General features: G+C 34.8%; 1 protein-coding gene across 3 annotated transcripts in view; it reads left to right on the top strand.

Annotated features, from left to right (window-relative positions):
• The window catches only part of IFT74 (intraflagellar transport 74), a 40531-nt gene extending 23810 nt beyond the window's left edge, over positions 1–16721 (top strand). For 2 of the 3 annotated variants that reach the window (XM_075527239.1, XM_075527240.1), the window contains exons 14-20: positions 900–953; positions 5753–5850; positions 6817–6943; positions 10775–10938; positions 11612–11737; positions 14174–14234; positions 16017–16721. In XM_075527239.1, coding sequence (XP_075383354.1) covers positions 900–953; positions 5753–5850; positions 6817–6943; positions 10775–10938; positions 11612–11737; positions 14174–14234; positions 16017–16132 — 746 coding nt within the window. In that variant the 3' untranslated portion in view covers positions 16133–16721. The remainder of the gene's footprint in view (positions 1–899; positions 954–5752; positions 5851–6816; positions 6944–10774; positions 10939–11611; positions 11738–14173; positions 14235–16016) is intronic. The other variant, XM_075527241.1, reaches the window with a different exon arrangement.
• The last annotated feature ends 233 nt before the right edge of the window (positions 16722–16954 follow it).

The raw sequence follows: 16954 nt of genomic DNA, 5'->3' as shown, positions 1-16954 counted from the left end.
GTACAAGTAAAAAGACTTAGAGAAATTTGCTTGCTCAGTTACATCTGTATCTACTTCATTCTTTTTCTTTGTATTCTTTAAAGTTACAAGATTATGCTGAAAATTAGTCAATGACAAAGACTCAAACAATTAAAAATTTAGATGTTTGAAACTAAAAATTATTAGGAGCTGAATTGTCTTATCCTCTTGAAACTTGTGACAAATATATCAGGTCTTCTACTTTACTAGTACATTTTAATTAAGAGCTATTTATAGTCAGTAGTTGGATTTAAAGATGGAGTGAATTATGTATTGTATGTTATTCATTACTCCTAATACCACTATAAAGAATGTGTATGGAAATGTTCTTTTAAACTTAATTGTAGAAAGCTTTCTGTGCATTTTATTTTTCTATACCATTGCTTGTACAGTTTTCCTGTTTATTTCCCTGAGATTGCCACACTGTTGCTTACAAGTTGTGTATCCTTATGAAAGTCCATTCTAATACATGAAAGTGCCATTGAAATGGCCCATATGTTAAACAGAGCTGCAGAAAGTTTTCACTAACCATGGTACCCAAATACACAAAAGCATTTGTTCTCTATTATTGAAATTCACCTGACCAGAAAAATCCTTTGCTCAAACCAAGTATTTATCCCACTCTTATTTATCAAAAATTCTAACCTCTAAAAGGTTCTAAAAATTGCACTGAAGTTGATTTATTAAGGTAATTATATATTTTTTTAATATAAAAGTGTGTATGGCATAGTCAGTTGAAGTGACTACATTAAATGATGTGGGATGAGTCCTGTAGTTGCTAGGCGTGTAGAATTTTTGTTTTTAAAACTGACATTTTGCCTATCTAAAGGAATCCAAGACTGAGACAATATCAAGTTAAATCAATGTTACATCTCTTGCAGGAGAGGAAAATTGGAAATACAAGGAGCTGAAGAAGAGGGAAGAAAGCATGGACAGTAAGTTGTCTAATATACTTTAATTAGGCCTAATTCCACTAAAATACAGGTTTTCTTATGTTGTTAAGACTCAGTTAATTTAGAGCTGAAAAGAACTGATGTCCTGGTCTTTGCATAAAGTTTCTGTGATCTACCTCAGGACAAGATAATTGATATCTTAAGACTTATAGGACAGTCACAAATATTTGGAGCATCTTTCAAGGCTTTTTGTCAAACATTAAAGGTCTTAGGAACATAGCTTTATTTTATGAAAGCAAGGCTGAAATTAATTTTGAAATTAATTTAAATAAAAGATATATAAAACCAGCCATTCAGGTCTGATTAAAAGCAGAACTTCAAAATGGACAAGCATAGACATAACGCAATTCTTTAAAATTAAGGCTTCTCATATCTGGTTATTCAAGGTGAATGCTGCTAAAGCTTTCTTCCATATTAAAAGGTTCTAATGTTGTAGAGACCTCAGCAGCAACTATCAGAGGATGAAAACAGAACTGTTTTTAAAACAATACCCTATTGTTAGTACACTGTAGTAGGCCACTTACAAAATAAGTTGGTCTGTTACTCAGCAAAAGGGGAAAATGATCGATAAATATGCCATGAAGGCCAAAGTATATAATGTCTTTTTGTAACAGTGTTCTCTAAAAATGTTCAATATAACTTACAGCTAGCATGATACTGAAAGAAAGGTGTCAGCTGACAATAAGGAAAGATAGGTAAGAGTGCACTTAGAGAGTTTCTGCATTTTCAAATTACCTGATTTCCTGAGAAGCAGAAGGGCAAAAGCTCACTTATCTTGATTTTCAGTACAAATACACACCATGAAAGCAGGGCCTCATGATCCTTCTGACTTTTTGGGGTTTGGTTCTGCTTCTGCCCTTCATCAGAGGATGTTGATGCAGTTGCAGAGCTGTTTGAGATTAACTGAGAGGTTTGGGGGAACATGCAGGAATCTTAAAGATGGGAAAAGAGCAAATATGGTACCTGTCTTGCAGAAGAGGAGCCAGGGAAATATAGACCAGTCAGCTTAGTATCAATTTCCAGAAAGATTGTGGAAAAAATAAGCAAGCAAACAATTTGTAAACATTACAGAAACAGGAATATGAATAACACTAGTATTGATTTGTTGAGAAAAAACAACTAATTTCCTTCTTTGACAGAAAAATATTGCAGAATAAGGCAGGAGCAGCAGATGATGTGTACTTTGACTTCAGTACATGTTCTACTGCTGTCTCATGGTGTTCTTAGAAGCAAGCTAGGGAAATATTGTCCATTATTAACCTATACTGTGCATTTGATTAAAAAATTTTTAATTGTGAACAGTTCGCTGCCAAGATGGAAGGATGTATTGAGTAGAGTTTTGCAGTGTGTTGGATGTTCAGGTTACTCAATATTTTTATTAATCAGTTGGATAACAGGAGAGACAGTAAATACATAGTTTCACAGAAAATACTACATCGGAAAAGCTGAAATCATGTTGGAGGACAGGGTTAGAATTTAAAATACTTATGGCAGATTAGATATGAAGTACAAAAAGTTCAAAAAGAATTAAGTGTAAGTTTATACGCTTGGGCAGAGTAATCAACAGCAAAAATACAGAATAGGGAGCAGTTCATTAGGCACAGCTCTGTGGTATGGCTCAGAGTTATAGTGAAAGACAAAGTGAACATGGACATGGCTTAGCAGTATCACACTAACATGGAAGAGAAAATACCCCAGCAGTAGGTACACTACTGCTAGGAGTATAATTTATCAGACACATGAAGTAATCTTGTTCTCTGCGCACTGAGGGAAGCTTCAATTGGAGTATTGTCTCTAGCTGCACATAAAGAGGTTGGCAGTCCTGAATAGAGACTGATGAGGCAAGCAGAAAACATGACCTGCAAGGAAATATTGAAGAACGAGTCTTTTATTTTAGAGAATTTATGACAGTTGTCAAATGTGTAAAAAAGCTGTTTCAAATACTAAGTGAATAATCTCTCTCAGCATATACATGGAGGATAGAAAAGGAGTAATACAAAAATAATTGCAGAAAGATTTGGGATTGGATATTAGAAGAAACTTTCTAACATTAAAACTCACCAAGCATTGGAATAGACTGTTCAGGAGGATTGTAGAGTATCTATCATGAGCTGTCTGTAAGAAGACTGTAGACAAACATCTGAATTACTGACATACAGTTGGTTTTGTCGTGGAGCAAGTGAACTAATTAGATGACCTCTTGCAGTCTCTTCCATTCAGTTTTTTATGATTCTGTGAAACACATAGTGCTCAAATGAAACAAGGTCCATCAGACAGGTGTGATGAAAATGAGAGTTGCTTTCAGAAAGACAATGAGATGGGATGTAAATATGGACCTTACTTAATGTTTCTAAATAAATTCAAAGAAGGTTTGAAAAAAAACACCTAAAAAGGTCCAGAATGTCAAAGGAGAAAAACACTAGTCAAATCATATAGGTACAGTTCTTAAGTCCTAATTCCACTGGTTTGGGCTCAGTTTTATAAAATGATATATTTGTGGATGTAAAGTGCTTTAGTTTTGTTCTCTTGTTTCATATTTTTGAATGTGTGAGAATGCTTTTCTTTCATGAAGGTGCTTTTATTTCATTCCTGTGCCTTCCCTACATATATGCTGTAGAAGATTCAATATCCTCATTGCCTACAGCTTCCTTAGAAGCATATAAATAGGTTTATCAAGATATTGCAATCAACTTATTTAAGACCTCTTGCTAAGATGCATCAAAGGCCATGGCATCATCTGTTATGTTGAAAAGAAGTGGCTCAGACCCCGACAAGAGACAGATGTTAATGAAGCCTTTGCTCACTACTAGAGCACTAAACAGTTAAATGTGATTGAAAGTTTTGTGTTAGGTTATCTGAGTGATTCTGTTTGTAAAAATTACCCACTTAATTTTTTAAACAAAAAAAGAAAGAACAGCTCCAATGTTTTAAAGAGAAAACATTAAGCAAGAATTTCAATACCATTACTTTCCTTACGGCCTTTCCCTTACTTCTGTGGTGCTCAGATATTTTCTTAGTGTAGAAAATTCCTGTCTGTATTTCACAGCAACAGATGGTATGAAATATCCACTAAGTTCCCTTTGAGGAAGGAGCTCTTTTGGGGGCTGTTGTTGCTCCTCTTATTAAAGTATAATTGTGCTATCTTTAAGACAAAACAAGACAAGTTCACTCTGAAGGAAAAGAACATCACAGAGAGAAAACAAAACTCCCCTTTCTAACGGTAGCTTCATTTGCAGCCTGGGTACTGTAGAAAAACAGACCTGGCAATGGTCTTATTCAGCACTTGGGACTTGACTAGCTTTTTTCAGTTGCAGGCTGTTTAAGCTTTGGTTTTAACTATGTTTCTGGTTACTAGTTCACAGCAGTGTTGGCAAAAGGTAAACCTTCTTACATTCTTGCCAAGTACTGTTCTTTACAGTTACTAGGCTGTGTTGGGTGGACCTAAACTTTATTTCAACTTTTTGAGCCAACTGAATCTGCATCAGAACTAGTCATTATTTTTAGCAATCAGCTGTGTACATTACAAAGGTATTGTCTAATGCCATTCATTGACCTCTAAGAATTCCAAGTGTCTTTCATCCTGAAATCTGTGCCTCAGAGGTAGTCCTTGTAGTATCCTAGCATTGTCCCCTGGCTCCAATAATGCACCTTTTCCCCTCTAAAAGTTTTAGAAGCTGTACTCTGTGAAGCTTCTCTGTTAACTCTTTCATGGACAGCATTGCAGATGATGTCAGATATTTCAATAGTTTTCTTATCTATAAATGTTTTATTAGTAAAGAATTTAAAAATTAGGTATTTTAAAAAAATCCTGGGTGCTCTGGGATCCCCAGTTCTCTAGTCAGTCCTCATCCCTTCAGGATTTGTCAGTATTTCCATTAAGTAGTTCCTCCTGTCTTCTTTCTCTCTTCCCAAATAATCCATCTTGAATTTACTATTATCTAATCCTTCTTGCTCAAACAAGCACTTCTCCCCTTTTTCATCCAGCTGGAAAGTTTGCAAACTCTTGCATTTCCTGAGTGCTCCTGTATATATAAGCCATGTTTCAGGAGGAGACCCAGCAGGAGAGGGATGATGATAACTTACAGCCCTGGGTGGCATCTTGATGGACGTCTGATTTTCATGGGATGTGTCCAGCACATTTTTTTCAGTATGTCTGTCACAAGGAATACAATGTAGTATTCCCAGGACACAAATACAGAGTGCATACCACCTTTACAACTGTCTTGTCAGATTCAGTTGGACACTTACTAGAAAGGACATAAATTAAAGATGTAGCAAGGAGACATAATACAGAAAGAGATGATACCAGATGAATATTGGTCTCAGGTCCTTAGCAGTGCTTCACATTTAGTCCAGGCTATTAGAGATAGCAAAGTCACCTGTTTCCTTTATTTAGTAGCCCATTTTGATAGCTTTCAGAAAAATTAAGACCAACAGCTGCTGGGACAAGCATTCAGAAAGGTGTCAGAAATGATGGTGATGAAACTCCTTTCCCATTGGGTGGCAACCCTCACCTAAACAGTGTCCAAGAAGGTGGTGACCTCATGTCATTAATCAGTCAAATATGTGTCGCTGGAAAAATTGTACTCTTTTTCATTCCAGCCCATAAGTTGACAAGTTTCAAGGACGCTACCACCTGGCTCTTAAATAAACTATTAAAGTAACCTGTCTGAAATTGTACGGCTTACCAATTTAATACAAAGTTTTGACTGGAAACAACAAAGGCTACTGCTGTAGCCATGCAAATAGAAGCCTTCTTTGTCATGTTTGTTGATCTCTAGATTTTCTTGAGACTTTTGAAGAGGCAAAGAATCAGGAATTGGAACGAAAGGCCCAAATAGAAGCCAACATTGTTGCACTCCTGGAGCATTCAAGCAGGGTAAGTGCATTTCCATCTGCTTGTGGCAAGCTAGGAGTTTAGAAGCACAGAACAGGAGAATGAATGGATAAAGAAGGATGGTGTTTTTTATACATTATCCAGTCAGTATCTGCATAATAGTCTGTTCAGAGGATTAAACCTTAAACCATGTACAGCTGTAGTTTATTTATCTTAATTTCTGGGGTAAGAGTTTTGAATATTAGATAATACTTGTGATAATACTGATAATACTTGAGAATAAAAGAAATGTTTGCATAATTGCTGTAACTCATCATCATTGCTATAATGAACATTATTCCATTCATGATAAACATTTCAGAATACTACAAATAAAACTACTGCAATATTTTGTTTACCTAAAGTCTGCAAATCTCAGTTCATGGGTATTCTGTCACTACTATTAAGTAACTGATAGTATTCCAGTTGTCTCTCTGATCTACTAAAATTATGTCTGGAATACCCTGCTGTGTAATATTTAGTGTAAACACTTTAGAAATTGTTCCCATTTGCAGTCTGCCATTTTTTGCACTTTCAAAACATTTTTTCTTTTAACATTTTTGGTTCCCATGGATTTTTTTATCTTATAGAAATCTTTCAGCTGAGTAATACTTTAATTATATCATCACTTTAACTGTCTTCTAACTCTTTCAGTGTGGCATACCATAAGGTATATTTTAGACAATGACACTTACTTTAGAAGAGATTGATATGGCAACACAGTTTATACTTGCTGTATTTTTGTTTCATCTTCACTGGCCTGTCTGTACATCTTTTATCAAAAGTTGTCAGAATGAAAATCATTCACATATAAATCAATTCAAATTATGTCCAGTGTTTTAGTCTTTGTAGTAGAAAAGCCAAATAATAGACAATGTACTAGGACAGGATAGTTCTTTACTTGTCCAGTTACCATTTGTTGTTTCAAAGATACCGCATGTTCTCATTATTGTTATTGGTAATACACAGAATGTGAATCATATGAAACAAATTTCATCTGTTACCAATCAAGAGCTGAAGATTATGCAGGAAGACCTCACTTTCAAATCAAATGAAATGCAGAAATCACAGAGCACTACTAAGAATCTGATTACAGGTGAGATCCACAATGAATTTTTAAATTAATTCCTTAAAAAAATTAAAATTACCTGAGTTGTTACACTAATAACAAGTACAAGATCAGTGATCTCCAAATATTAAAATACAGTGGCAAGTTGACAAATTGATACTTTTGTAGGTAACAAGTTATTTATATTCCTCAGGAGTATTTCACTTACTATTATCAGTAAATTATCAGCTTACTTGCATAGATATACCTTAAACCAGATGTATTTTAATAGAGGGGTACAAAGTTCTTTGAGCTAGAAGTTTGACTTTACTAATTCACCTAAAAGTAAATGTTTTTCACAATCTTAAAGTAGTGTTTAATAAATTGAAATAGAGAATTCCACAGTTATACAACCATGTATTATTTGTAAATGTAGTTCTTGGTATCACTTACTTATGGTTTATACTTTTTTAAAGGGGTATGTACCATGGGAGATGGTGGTACAGTGGTACAATGTACCATTGTACCACTGCCAACAACAGTGAATAGCTCTCAAATTCTCAGGCTTTGATTCTTCAAAGTGAATGTTCATTTTTACTTCATTTTGGAAAACTCAAATACTTAAAATTAAGTGTAAGAATCTGCAGTATCTTGCCTGTAATTTCAAAATGCAGACAGTGTTTTTCTTTCATTTCCGTAACAAGTATCTATTTAGTTCTTTATTTGCACTGTTTATAGTGGAATTGTTCTCATAATTCTAAGCCTTTGCCAATATCATTATTGGTTCAGCAAGGCTTTCCTTGTTTGTTTGGCTGAAAGGAAGGGGCAGGAATTAAGAACTATAAATCATTTTGTTAGAAGGCTATTACGTGCTCTACTTGGTAGTAATTTTCAAAATAGGAGCCTGTGTTGTAACTTCAAAGTAGTTACGTGCAAATAAGAAGTTGTTATGCACAAAATGTTACAGAAATTGATTGTTCTGTTGTGTGTTTGAACGTTTAGTGTTTGCTTGTCTGCATATACTCATTTTGCAGTTATAGCATGGTTTAAAAAGCTGGGCCATACATTACAAGTTCAAATACGAATTTTTGTTCTTTTGTGTAAGCATCAATTCTTATTACATTACAATATAAGGATGTTTCGGAAGCACATAGTGCTATAGAGACATTATTGAAAGACATATTTCTTTCTTCGCAAGGGGAGAGAAGGAAGTTACAATACATAATTTTCAGCAGATCATTTAAATGATTCATAAGTAAACTTCTGAAAGCAAGGAGTCACAGATACGGTAATAAACAACTTGAGATTCTTTCAAAAATACAGTGAATGTTCAGTTTGCACAGTTAAAGTTCTTGCTAACCCTTGAATTATAGCACAGCCATCTTCAGGATTCTTTTGTTGTGATTAAAATCTGAATTTCCATATTTTCTTGCCATAACAAAGATATAAAAAGTCCACCAGCAGAACCCTTAAAAAAAAAGAAAGAAAAAAAAAAAGAAAAGGAAACCATGAAGAGTAAACAAAAGTGCTGATGGCATAGTTTCCCAAAAACATTTCCCTGGGTCACTGTAGTTTGGTCTGAGAGTTTGCTACTGTGTACACACTGCCTGCTAGACGCTGCAACTTCATGGCGTATCAGAAGGAACTGGGCTGTATCCTCTTCCTGTCTCTTCCCCTAGAGAAGTTTTGAGGTTTTTTTAGTTTTGAGTTTTTTTCTGTTGCTGGATAAGGATGAAATTCGCCTCATCCAGTTTCTTCCCTTTTCTCCAGAAAGTGTGAATGCGTAGGAATAGCCCATTGCTGTCTCACCATAGTTCTTATCAGTAAATAGATAGAACAGTCTAAGAATCCCTTCTGGCTTTTTGACATTTATGTTCTTATTACTCTTTACATGTAAAATAAATCCCTATTAGTCAACTATGTATTATTTTAAAATAACAAAATATAAATATTAGAACAACTATATAAAAAGCAAAACTGCTGTGATTAGGCCTAAATAAATCCTTAAGAAAATCTAAATTTGTTTTCTGCTATTTCTTTCCAATTTGAGTTATTTTTATTTTATAATTCTGTTTTTTACTGGTTTTAATGTTAAAGCCCTAATTTATTGAGGTCCTTAAGCATTTGTCTGTTTTTAAACCACAGTGCCGTAGGAACAACAGAAGTAGAGCTGTGGTCTGTTCAGTCATGTTTTAGGATCTGACATTAACCAATACCAGGAACTTCAAAGTGAAACTATGGGCAGTTATGAAATATTCTAGACACAGGGAAAGTGTTTTCTTAAGCTCTTTAGGGTGGAAGGCAGCATGAACATTGAATCACAGACATGCAATGCAATTCCAGACCTTTTATTTTTAAACCCTTCTTTTTACTGGTATGGAAATTTTTCATATTTATATAAATGCTTTTTGCACATACAGGACCTGTTCAGTCTTACCTTGTGGAAATGTGTTCCTCAGGTTAATTACATATTGTACACAAAAATCTTGGCTTGTCTTTTTTTTATTTTGAGGTTCCTAAGGAAATCACCAAAGCATTCTGTAATAAGCCAGAAATGTTGATTAAAGCCAATATTTCACTCTAGAAAATGAGTATATGGCATAAATAGACAAGAGGAGAGATGAGTACCAAAATCTTGCTATGACAGGGTTTTGATCAGGTGAGATTTTCCCAAATAATTCCACTAAGGAAACCATACCCACAGTTTTTGGAAAGGTGAACTCTCCCTCTGTCACATATGCACATCCACTTCTTTCTGCCATAAAGATCTATACTGCCTTGGTTAAGCTGGGGGGAAAATTTCCTACCCTTTTTCCAGGTGATCAGCACAAATCAGAGTGTGTAAGCAAAATACACAGTCTATGCCAAGAGAAGTTTCTTTGTGCTGTCTCATCCCTCCCAATAGCCCACTTTGCCTGATCTTTTAGAATGTAGAAAAAAACCTGCATTATTTGTGTTATTCTTCTAAGTTAGATACAGCTCTGAAACATAAGATTATGTAGCCATGTGTTTAAATATTCAGGAACATGAAGAAAATACAGTGACAAGGCTGCAGGTCAGAAAACCATCCCAAACAAGTCTAGCCACATCTAATCCTTCCACACTCAGGGTGGATAACTTATCCCCAAAACTGGATCAAAGTATATTTTTTATTTTGTGTATCTTTATTGTATCCTCTCTTAAGCATCTCATGTCTGAACAGTTTCAGTCTTTACATCTCTCTTCATGTAAGAATCCATCCATACTTCTAACTCCTTTAATTATACGTATCTCTGTTGTTTCTTTTTAATAGATTGTCAGAAGTAAATGCTGTATATTGTAGCACATGCTCATTTTGTAAGCTATGACAGTTCTTATTCTGTGGAGATACGGAAGTGTTTTCCTGTACAGAGTGAACGTTTAAAGCAAGTTTCTCTATTTATCCTCATAAAACTAAGTCTTATCATATACAAGCAACATATATAAAAAAACATGATGCTAAAAACCTAACAAAATTAATTTTTTTAATTGTCTGCATTATTGCAGGCAACTTTTTGTAAGGTATCGCCACTGCTTTAAGACTTGAAATTGACTGACGCTATAAACAACTTTAACAATAGAAATACCACACTGTGATATAGAAAATCAACACGTTTTCATTACTCTTCACTTATGGAGTATAATGCAGTAATTGTAATATAGGAGTCTGACTTATGGGATGATTGTGAACATGAAATTTTTTTCTTTCATTCACATTAACATTCCCATGAATATCAAAATCGGAAAGATATGCAAGAGCTGTTTGTATTGCTTAAGTATAGCATAAACCTTTATATACTGGGCAATGTATTATGAAATAAAAAGTACTGTTAATTAGAGATTGTGTATCTGATGACCTAGAGAGTCAAAAACTGCAGATGGACCTACAGAAGATGGAACTCTTGGAGGGCAAGATGGTTGATGAACTGGCTTCTCTTAAAGACAAAATTGAACAAACAAAAATGGAGTTGGAGGTCTATAATAATTTGCCGGCTCTGAAAGCATCAGGTGAAGAGAAGAAAAAGGTAATGAAAGGAATGAAACGTTGTATTATACAGAATTTGTGTGGTTTTGAGCACCTAGTGGAGGGGAATCCAGGTTGATGACTGGAAATCCTGACTGATAGCTGAAAACTGGGCTTGCACACCACTGCAAATGAATCCAAATGCTTCTCTGCTTATATATGTGACTTACTAACTGGGTACATGTAGCAGACTATCAGCTGGATACCTTTTGATAGCTTCCTTCCACAAAATTTCCCATTTATTTTAGTGATTCATCTGAACTTTTCTGCTGTAACTTATGACTACCCGGAAGTTTGAATTTAGCAATCTAACCACACAACCCAAACAAAAAAGAAAAATCTGTCCTGCATGTATTTGCTCTAAGACGAACTCCATCTAGAGCACTTCTCACTTCACATGTGATAAATTTCCTACAAATTCTTAACATCAGTGTTCCCACTTGTGCTGATAGAGTATGGTATAAGCCTACAACTTGGTCATAACCGTTGAGTATTATCTTTAGGATAGAGCATGCATTGCTAGAGAAAAGCCTTATAAGTTCTTTATGCATATGATCTAGTTCTGAAAGGAAAAAAAAGTAGCATCTTGAAAGCTGAATTAAAATAATTTGTCTGTAGCCCACAGCAAATGAACTCATCCATTAATTGGTTTGTGGGTTTTTTTTTCCAACTAGAGACTCCAGGATGACAAAGAAAAATTAACAAAACGTTGCCATGCTTTCAAGAAAATAATGGAACACTTGAATACAGAGTATGAGACACTAAAGAGAGAGCTGCAAGAGAATGAGACACATTCTCAGGTATAGCTGAAGCTACATATTATCTCTTCAGTTGTTTCTATCACAGTTTCTGCTTTCTCATACACATGAAGAATTGTATGGATGGAATCCGTTTATTCCTTTTCAGGGAGTTTTCAAAGTTATGTGTTGTAAATGCATAGCCATATTTTCTGTTTACAAACAAAAGTTAATATCATGCCAATAAATTTCTTGTAAGCTTTGGATTTTGAAGTTACTAGGCAGAGGTCTTTCTGAGCTTAAAAATTGTGCAAATCCTTTGTTTAAGTGTTTGTACTAATCTTGCTCAGAACTATCCCCCTCTTGCCCTTCCTTTGCTTGAGGAGTTTTGAGGACCAACTTAGAGAAAGAAACTACAGGAAAAAAAGTCACTACTAATTAGGTAAGATCCCTTTTGCTTTTAAAGTTATGGTGGTAAGTTTTTTCTTGCAACCTGTACTATTAATTCCATTTCCCTTTTTCCAATACTTCTGCTCCTTGCAGACCACTGAAGTTTTAGGGTTTGTTCAGACTTATTTAAACCCAAGGAACTTTGGTATATGAGTATATTTACATTTACATTTCAAAAGTGAATCAGGAAAGATGTTTATAAACCCTTGAGCAGCTTTGATTCCTCCGTTATAAACACACATAAATTGCTGTCATTTTGGCAACAGAACTTTACTGGCGTATAGGTTTGAATGCACAGAAGGAAAATGGATAACTTCAAAATAAGCTGAAAAATGGAAATTTATTATTTTCTCTGCATTTCACTGATTTTTATTGCTTCAGGTTGTTGAGATCTTTGTCCTTTTTAACTGTTACCTTTTTCTTATTCAGTTAAAAGCTGAAGGTGATACTTGTACATGTTCAAGTTAACTTTCTTCTGGAGTGAACTTTATGGAGCAGATGAGAGGACGTGGCTCTAAATGAGGAGATAGACACTCATAGCATATGATCATTGTGGGCTAACTCTAGGGTGATGATATGAATCCCAAAGCTGCATGCCAAAGTCTGCAAGACTTCAGATATTGTCAATCTTTTATACCAAGATGAGATTCTTATTCCTAGAGATTATGTAAATCAGAAATGGATACAGCCAGTGTTAAGATACTTGCATAATGATGCTAAACATTTTATATAAAGTAGTAGTTGTACAGCATTTCTTCGGTTCATTAAGCTGTGGCAGTTCAATTTCAACATGTGCAACAAGGATTTGTTTCTTTGCTTTTTATGTCATGAATGTAAATGCCATGAGGGTGAATAAAGGTGTATCTTAAAGTAGCTGATTAGTTGACATGCATCAAACATTTTCAAGTACAAATAGCATTTACATATCTCAAGGGTTTGGGCAATTTTGCAAGCAGTCAACTGTATGAGTTGTGCCATTCAAGGAGTAACTATAAAAATGCACTGAGTATTTCCTCTGATATATATCAGACAGTATTTTAAACCTGGGCTCCTTTACCGGCTATATTGCCTGTAGCAACATCTACAAAGGGGGCAATAAAAATGATAATCGGTCAGAAATACCATATCTTGCAAATAAATGACTGCCATGTTTGCTGTGAACCAGTACACTAGATAACTGATTCTTCACTGTAAGATTTATTTTGAGTAATATAGCAACTATTTTAATATCCTCTAGCTTAAGAATAAGCTTTTAAGTAAAATGTTGCAATATTTTCCTAACTTATTACCGTAGTTTCCACTGGAAGTTTAGTCTCAGAATGATTTTCAGTTTTTGCATTTAAAAATAACATCTGCATATCTTGAAATGCAGATCCTTGAACAGTAGCATCAGAAAAACAAATACTATAAAATTGTATTGTAAGGAAGCAGCCATCGATATAATGTCCACATTAGTTTCCTGTTGATGCCAAAAGTATTGAAGAAGTGCCAGCACTTAACCCACACTCCTACAATCTTCTTGCTGCAGCTCTGTTCTTATCACAGCTTCTGGCATCAGACAGGAAACTTAGTTATGGAAGTAAGGAAGTTTCTTCTGTATAGCTCAAAGTCCAAGACAGTGTCAGGAAATATTGTATCTTTGGTGATTTTAGATCTTACTGATTTTAAGAAGAGATCATTTGAATGATATGGAGTATAATGAGAATTAGTATCTCCCTGCACCTTTTTACTTCTGACTTGCTTACACATTTTCCTATATGACAAGTCTTGAATTCTCATCTGATTTTTTCCATCTACCACTGCAGTTGCATGCAGTACTATTATATAAATAGATGTATGAAGTGCTAAATTATATACAGGTTAATCATTGGCAGCTTTAAAAATCATTTTGCCATTGTTTCTCATTTCTGTGGGTTTTTTGTGAAATAACTTTGATCTTATCAGGTGATAGAGTACAAGGTATTGATACAACATTTTGGGGAGATTCTTTGTATAAAGTACATGTGTAATAATTACCATTTTCATTTTTGGCTCTTTTTGTGTTTTCAGCTTACAAATTTGGAGAGGAAATGGCAGCACCATGAGCAAAATAACTTTATGATGAAGGAATGTATCCTTTTCTTTAAGAAATACAGTAAAATTCACACACTGTATTAATTGAGGAAGAAGTCTGTTTCCTCCAGCAGAATAAGACAGGACGGAATGGGGAGCAGGAGACAGGGGAGGAGGGGAAAGGTGATGCTTTGCAAATGTCTGGTTAGGTGATAGGCATTATATATAGCAAAACTTGCATGTGTTTTCTGAAACAATTTTACGGGGTCCTAAGGCATGAGATTTGTCTTGCAGTCTGGAGTTTTTCCTGTTGGGTCAGTTTTGCCATTAGGTTTTAGACAAAACTCATCTTCACATCTGTCCAGTCTTATCTGAAATTATCCAGCAAGTGCAGCATTGTTTGAAAATCTGTATAGCATGGTGACTTTGCTTGGTATTTTGCAGTTTTAAAACACCGTAAATATCAATGATGAAAAAGTAAACAATAAATTGTATGCATTTAATGTATTTCTTATCAAATAAAAGAGGAATTGCATATTAGAGGGAAAAAATCAGATAAATATGATAAGATACGACAAGGAGATGCTTTAGCTGCAAAATGGGCTGGGATGGGGGAACTGCATTGTAGGTCTCTCATGTTGTGATGCTAATGAAAAAGTTACATTCCACTAATTGTATAAGACCTTCCAAAACATCAGCAAAATCTTATTTGCTGCAAGTGACTTTCATAAGGAAGTTTTTGAAATTAGCAAAAGCACTGAAGCTTTTTTAATTAGAATTGATGGTTCTTCTTACCTTGTACTATTCTCCATAGTTATTGTAGAGATCTAAGTAGGGCATAGTTGCACTTTCATTTTGTATTCTAGGGACTTTGAATTCACTGCAATAAATTCACTTCTTTAAAATGATTTAGGAAACAAAAAATCTGAAATCTCAAAGATGCATAGAATCATTGTTATATGATTATAGTACAAATGTAATTGGTAAAAAGTAACAGCAAAACTAGACCATATCATCCAGTGTTGTGTGTTGGACAATGGACATTGCTACATGTCTCAGAAAATGGCACAAGAATATATTTCAGGCAATTCTGTAATAGCCTAGCCATCAGAGGAAAAAAAATAATAATATAGGACCTGCATATAGCGTTATCTTTTTCATATACTAGATATCCCATTTCTCATATCTGATATGTGCTCTAATTCTTGGAAAAAATCTGAAAAAAGTCTTGGACAGTGTCATGTAATTGGAGCCACCTCCTCTATGAAGAAGGCTCTACAGGAATATTTTGTTACAGCAAGAATCTTACATCCTGTTTTTTCTAACAGAAAAAACTAAAACAAACCAAGAGAAAAAGTGGATCAGGATATTAAAAGCACCTCTTAACTTGCTACAATGTATTACCTATCCAAGTGCAGACCCTTATACAGAGTTTTGCGTCTGCTTGGGCTAGTGGAAAGAAAGGTCCTGCTTTCTTGGACTGGGACTTTTGTAGCCGGAGTTCTGAAGTGCCAGACTGTATGACTCTAAATAGCTGAGTGCCTTGAAATGGTTTTGTTTGCAACGTAACAATGGGCAGAGTCATCCACGAGGAACCTATTGCCTATATATGTGAAAACAAAACTGACAGGCACGTAATATCTTTTTTTTACCGTGCTTGGCATGAGATGGCAGCTAGTAAATTGGTGTAAATCTTTCAGACCTAATTCGAGTTTTTTCCATTATTTGCAACCCTTGACGGTTTTCACAGAAGGAAACTTACTGTATTGTGGTTCCCTTATGATCTCTAATTATGCTAATATTTATACTGGCAGTTTGTTTCCTTAATTCTTTTAATCAGTCATAGCAACAAAAAGTCAGGAGAGTGACTACCAGCCAATAATGAAGAACGTGAGAAAGCTAGTCACAGAATACAACAAAGCTCTCATAGAAGCTTTACAGAACACCAAGAGCTGAACCCAGGCACTTCCTTCCTGCCCCAATGGACCAACAATGAGAGATGTGCACAGGCAGCATGGAAAGCTGGACTACTGAGCTCGTTCGCTCACCACTACGGCAACAGATATTCTTAAAAGTATTTTTCCAGGTTTTTAGAAGTCACAGGTTTTAATAGTATCCCTCCTTTTGCAATATTAACAAATTTTAGAAATAAACTCCTGAATTTTAGAAACTTGTAGAAATAAAAAGGAAATACTGTACAATGAGTGTAAAATCATGAGAACATTCTACTGAGGCCCATTGCTGGATTGCATCTCACATGTGAAACTTCAGTCTGCTTTACACAATAAATCTCTGTTTGTCTTGTAGTCCTATCCCTGCCAAACAGAATAGGAGTTTTCCCTGAATAAGGACTGCCTGACAGGCTCTCATACGCATTATCTTAAATGATGTGTATAATAAGATAAATGGTAATATCAGCATACCATCCCTATTTAAATAGCAATTTATAACAAGTAAGGAAAACATCTAAAGATGACAAACATCCTTTTAAGTCAGAATTGCTTCATAGCATAAAGTCTTACAATAAAAGCAAATGTACTTTGGATCTCTCAGCAAATTTTCATTTCCCAATGGAGAACTGATTAAATTCCTTATTTTTGTATTTTTTTAATGTAATTACAAGGAGAGAAGTGTGATAAAAAGTAGTGAAACATAGCTAATACTGACCTTGTGTGGAGCATTTTACTTTTGTAGTGTTCACCAGTAAAGGAAATAACAGGGAACATTATTTGTATTTTCTGCAATTTTTTTTCCTCAGGTTTCAAGCTGCATTGTCAT

This window comes from Mycteria americana, chromosome Z, assembly GCF_035582795.1.
Source record: "Mycteria americana isolate JAX WOST 10 ecotype Jacksonville Zoo and Gardens chromosome Z, USCA_MyAme_1.0, whole genome shotgun sequence".
In the NCBI taxonomy this organism is placed as follows: Eukaryota; Metazoa; Chordata; class Aves; order Ciconiiformes; family Ciconiidae; genus Mycteria; species Mycteria americana.
This window is presented reverse-complemented; position numbering and strand designations above follow the sequence as displayed.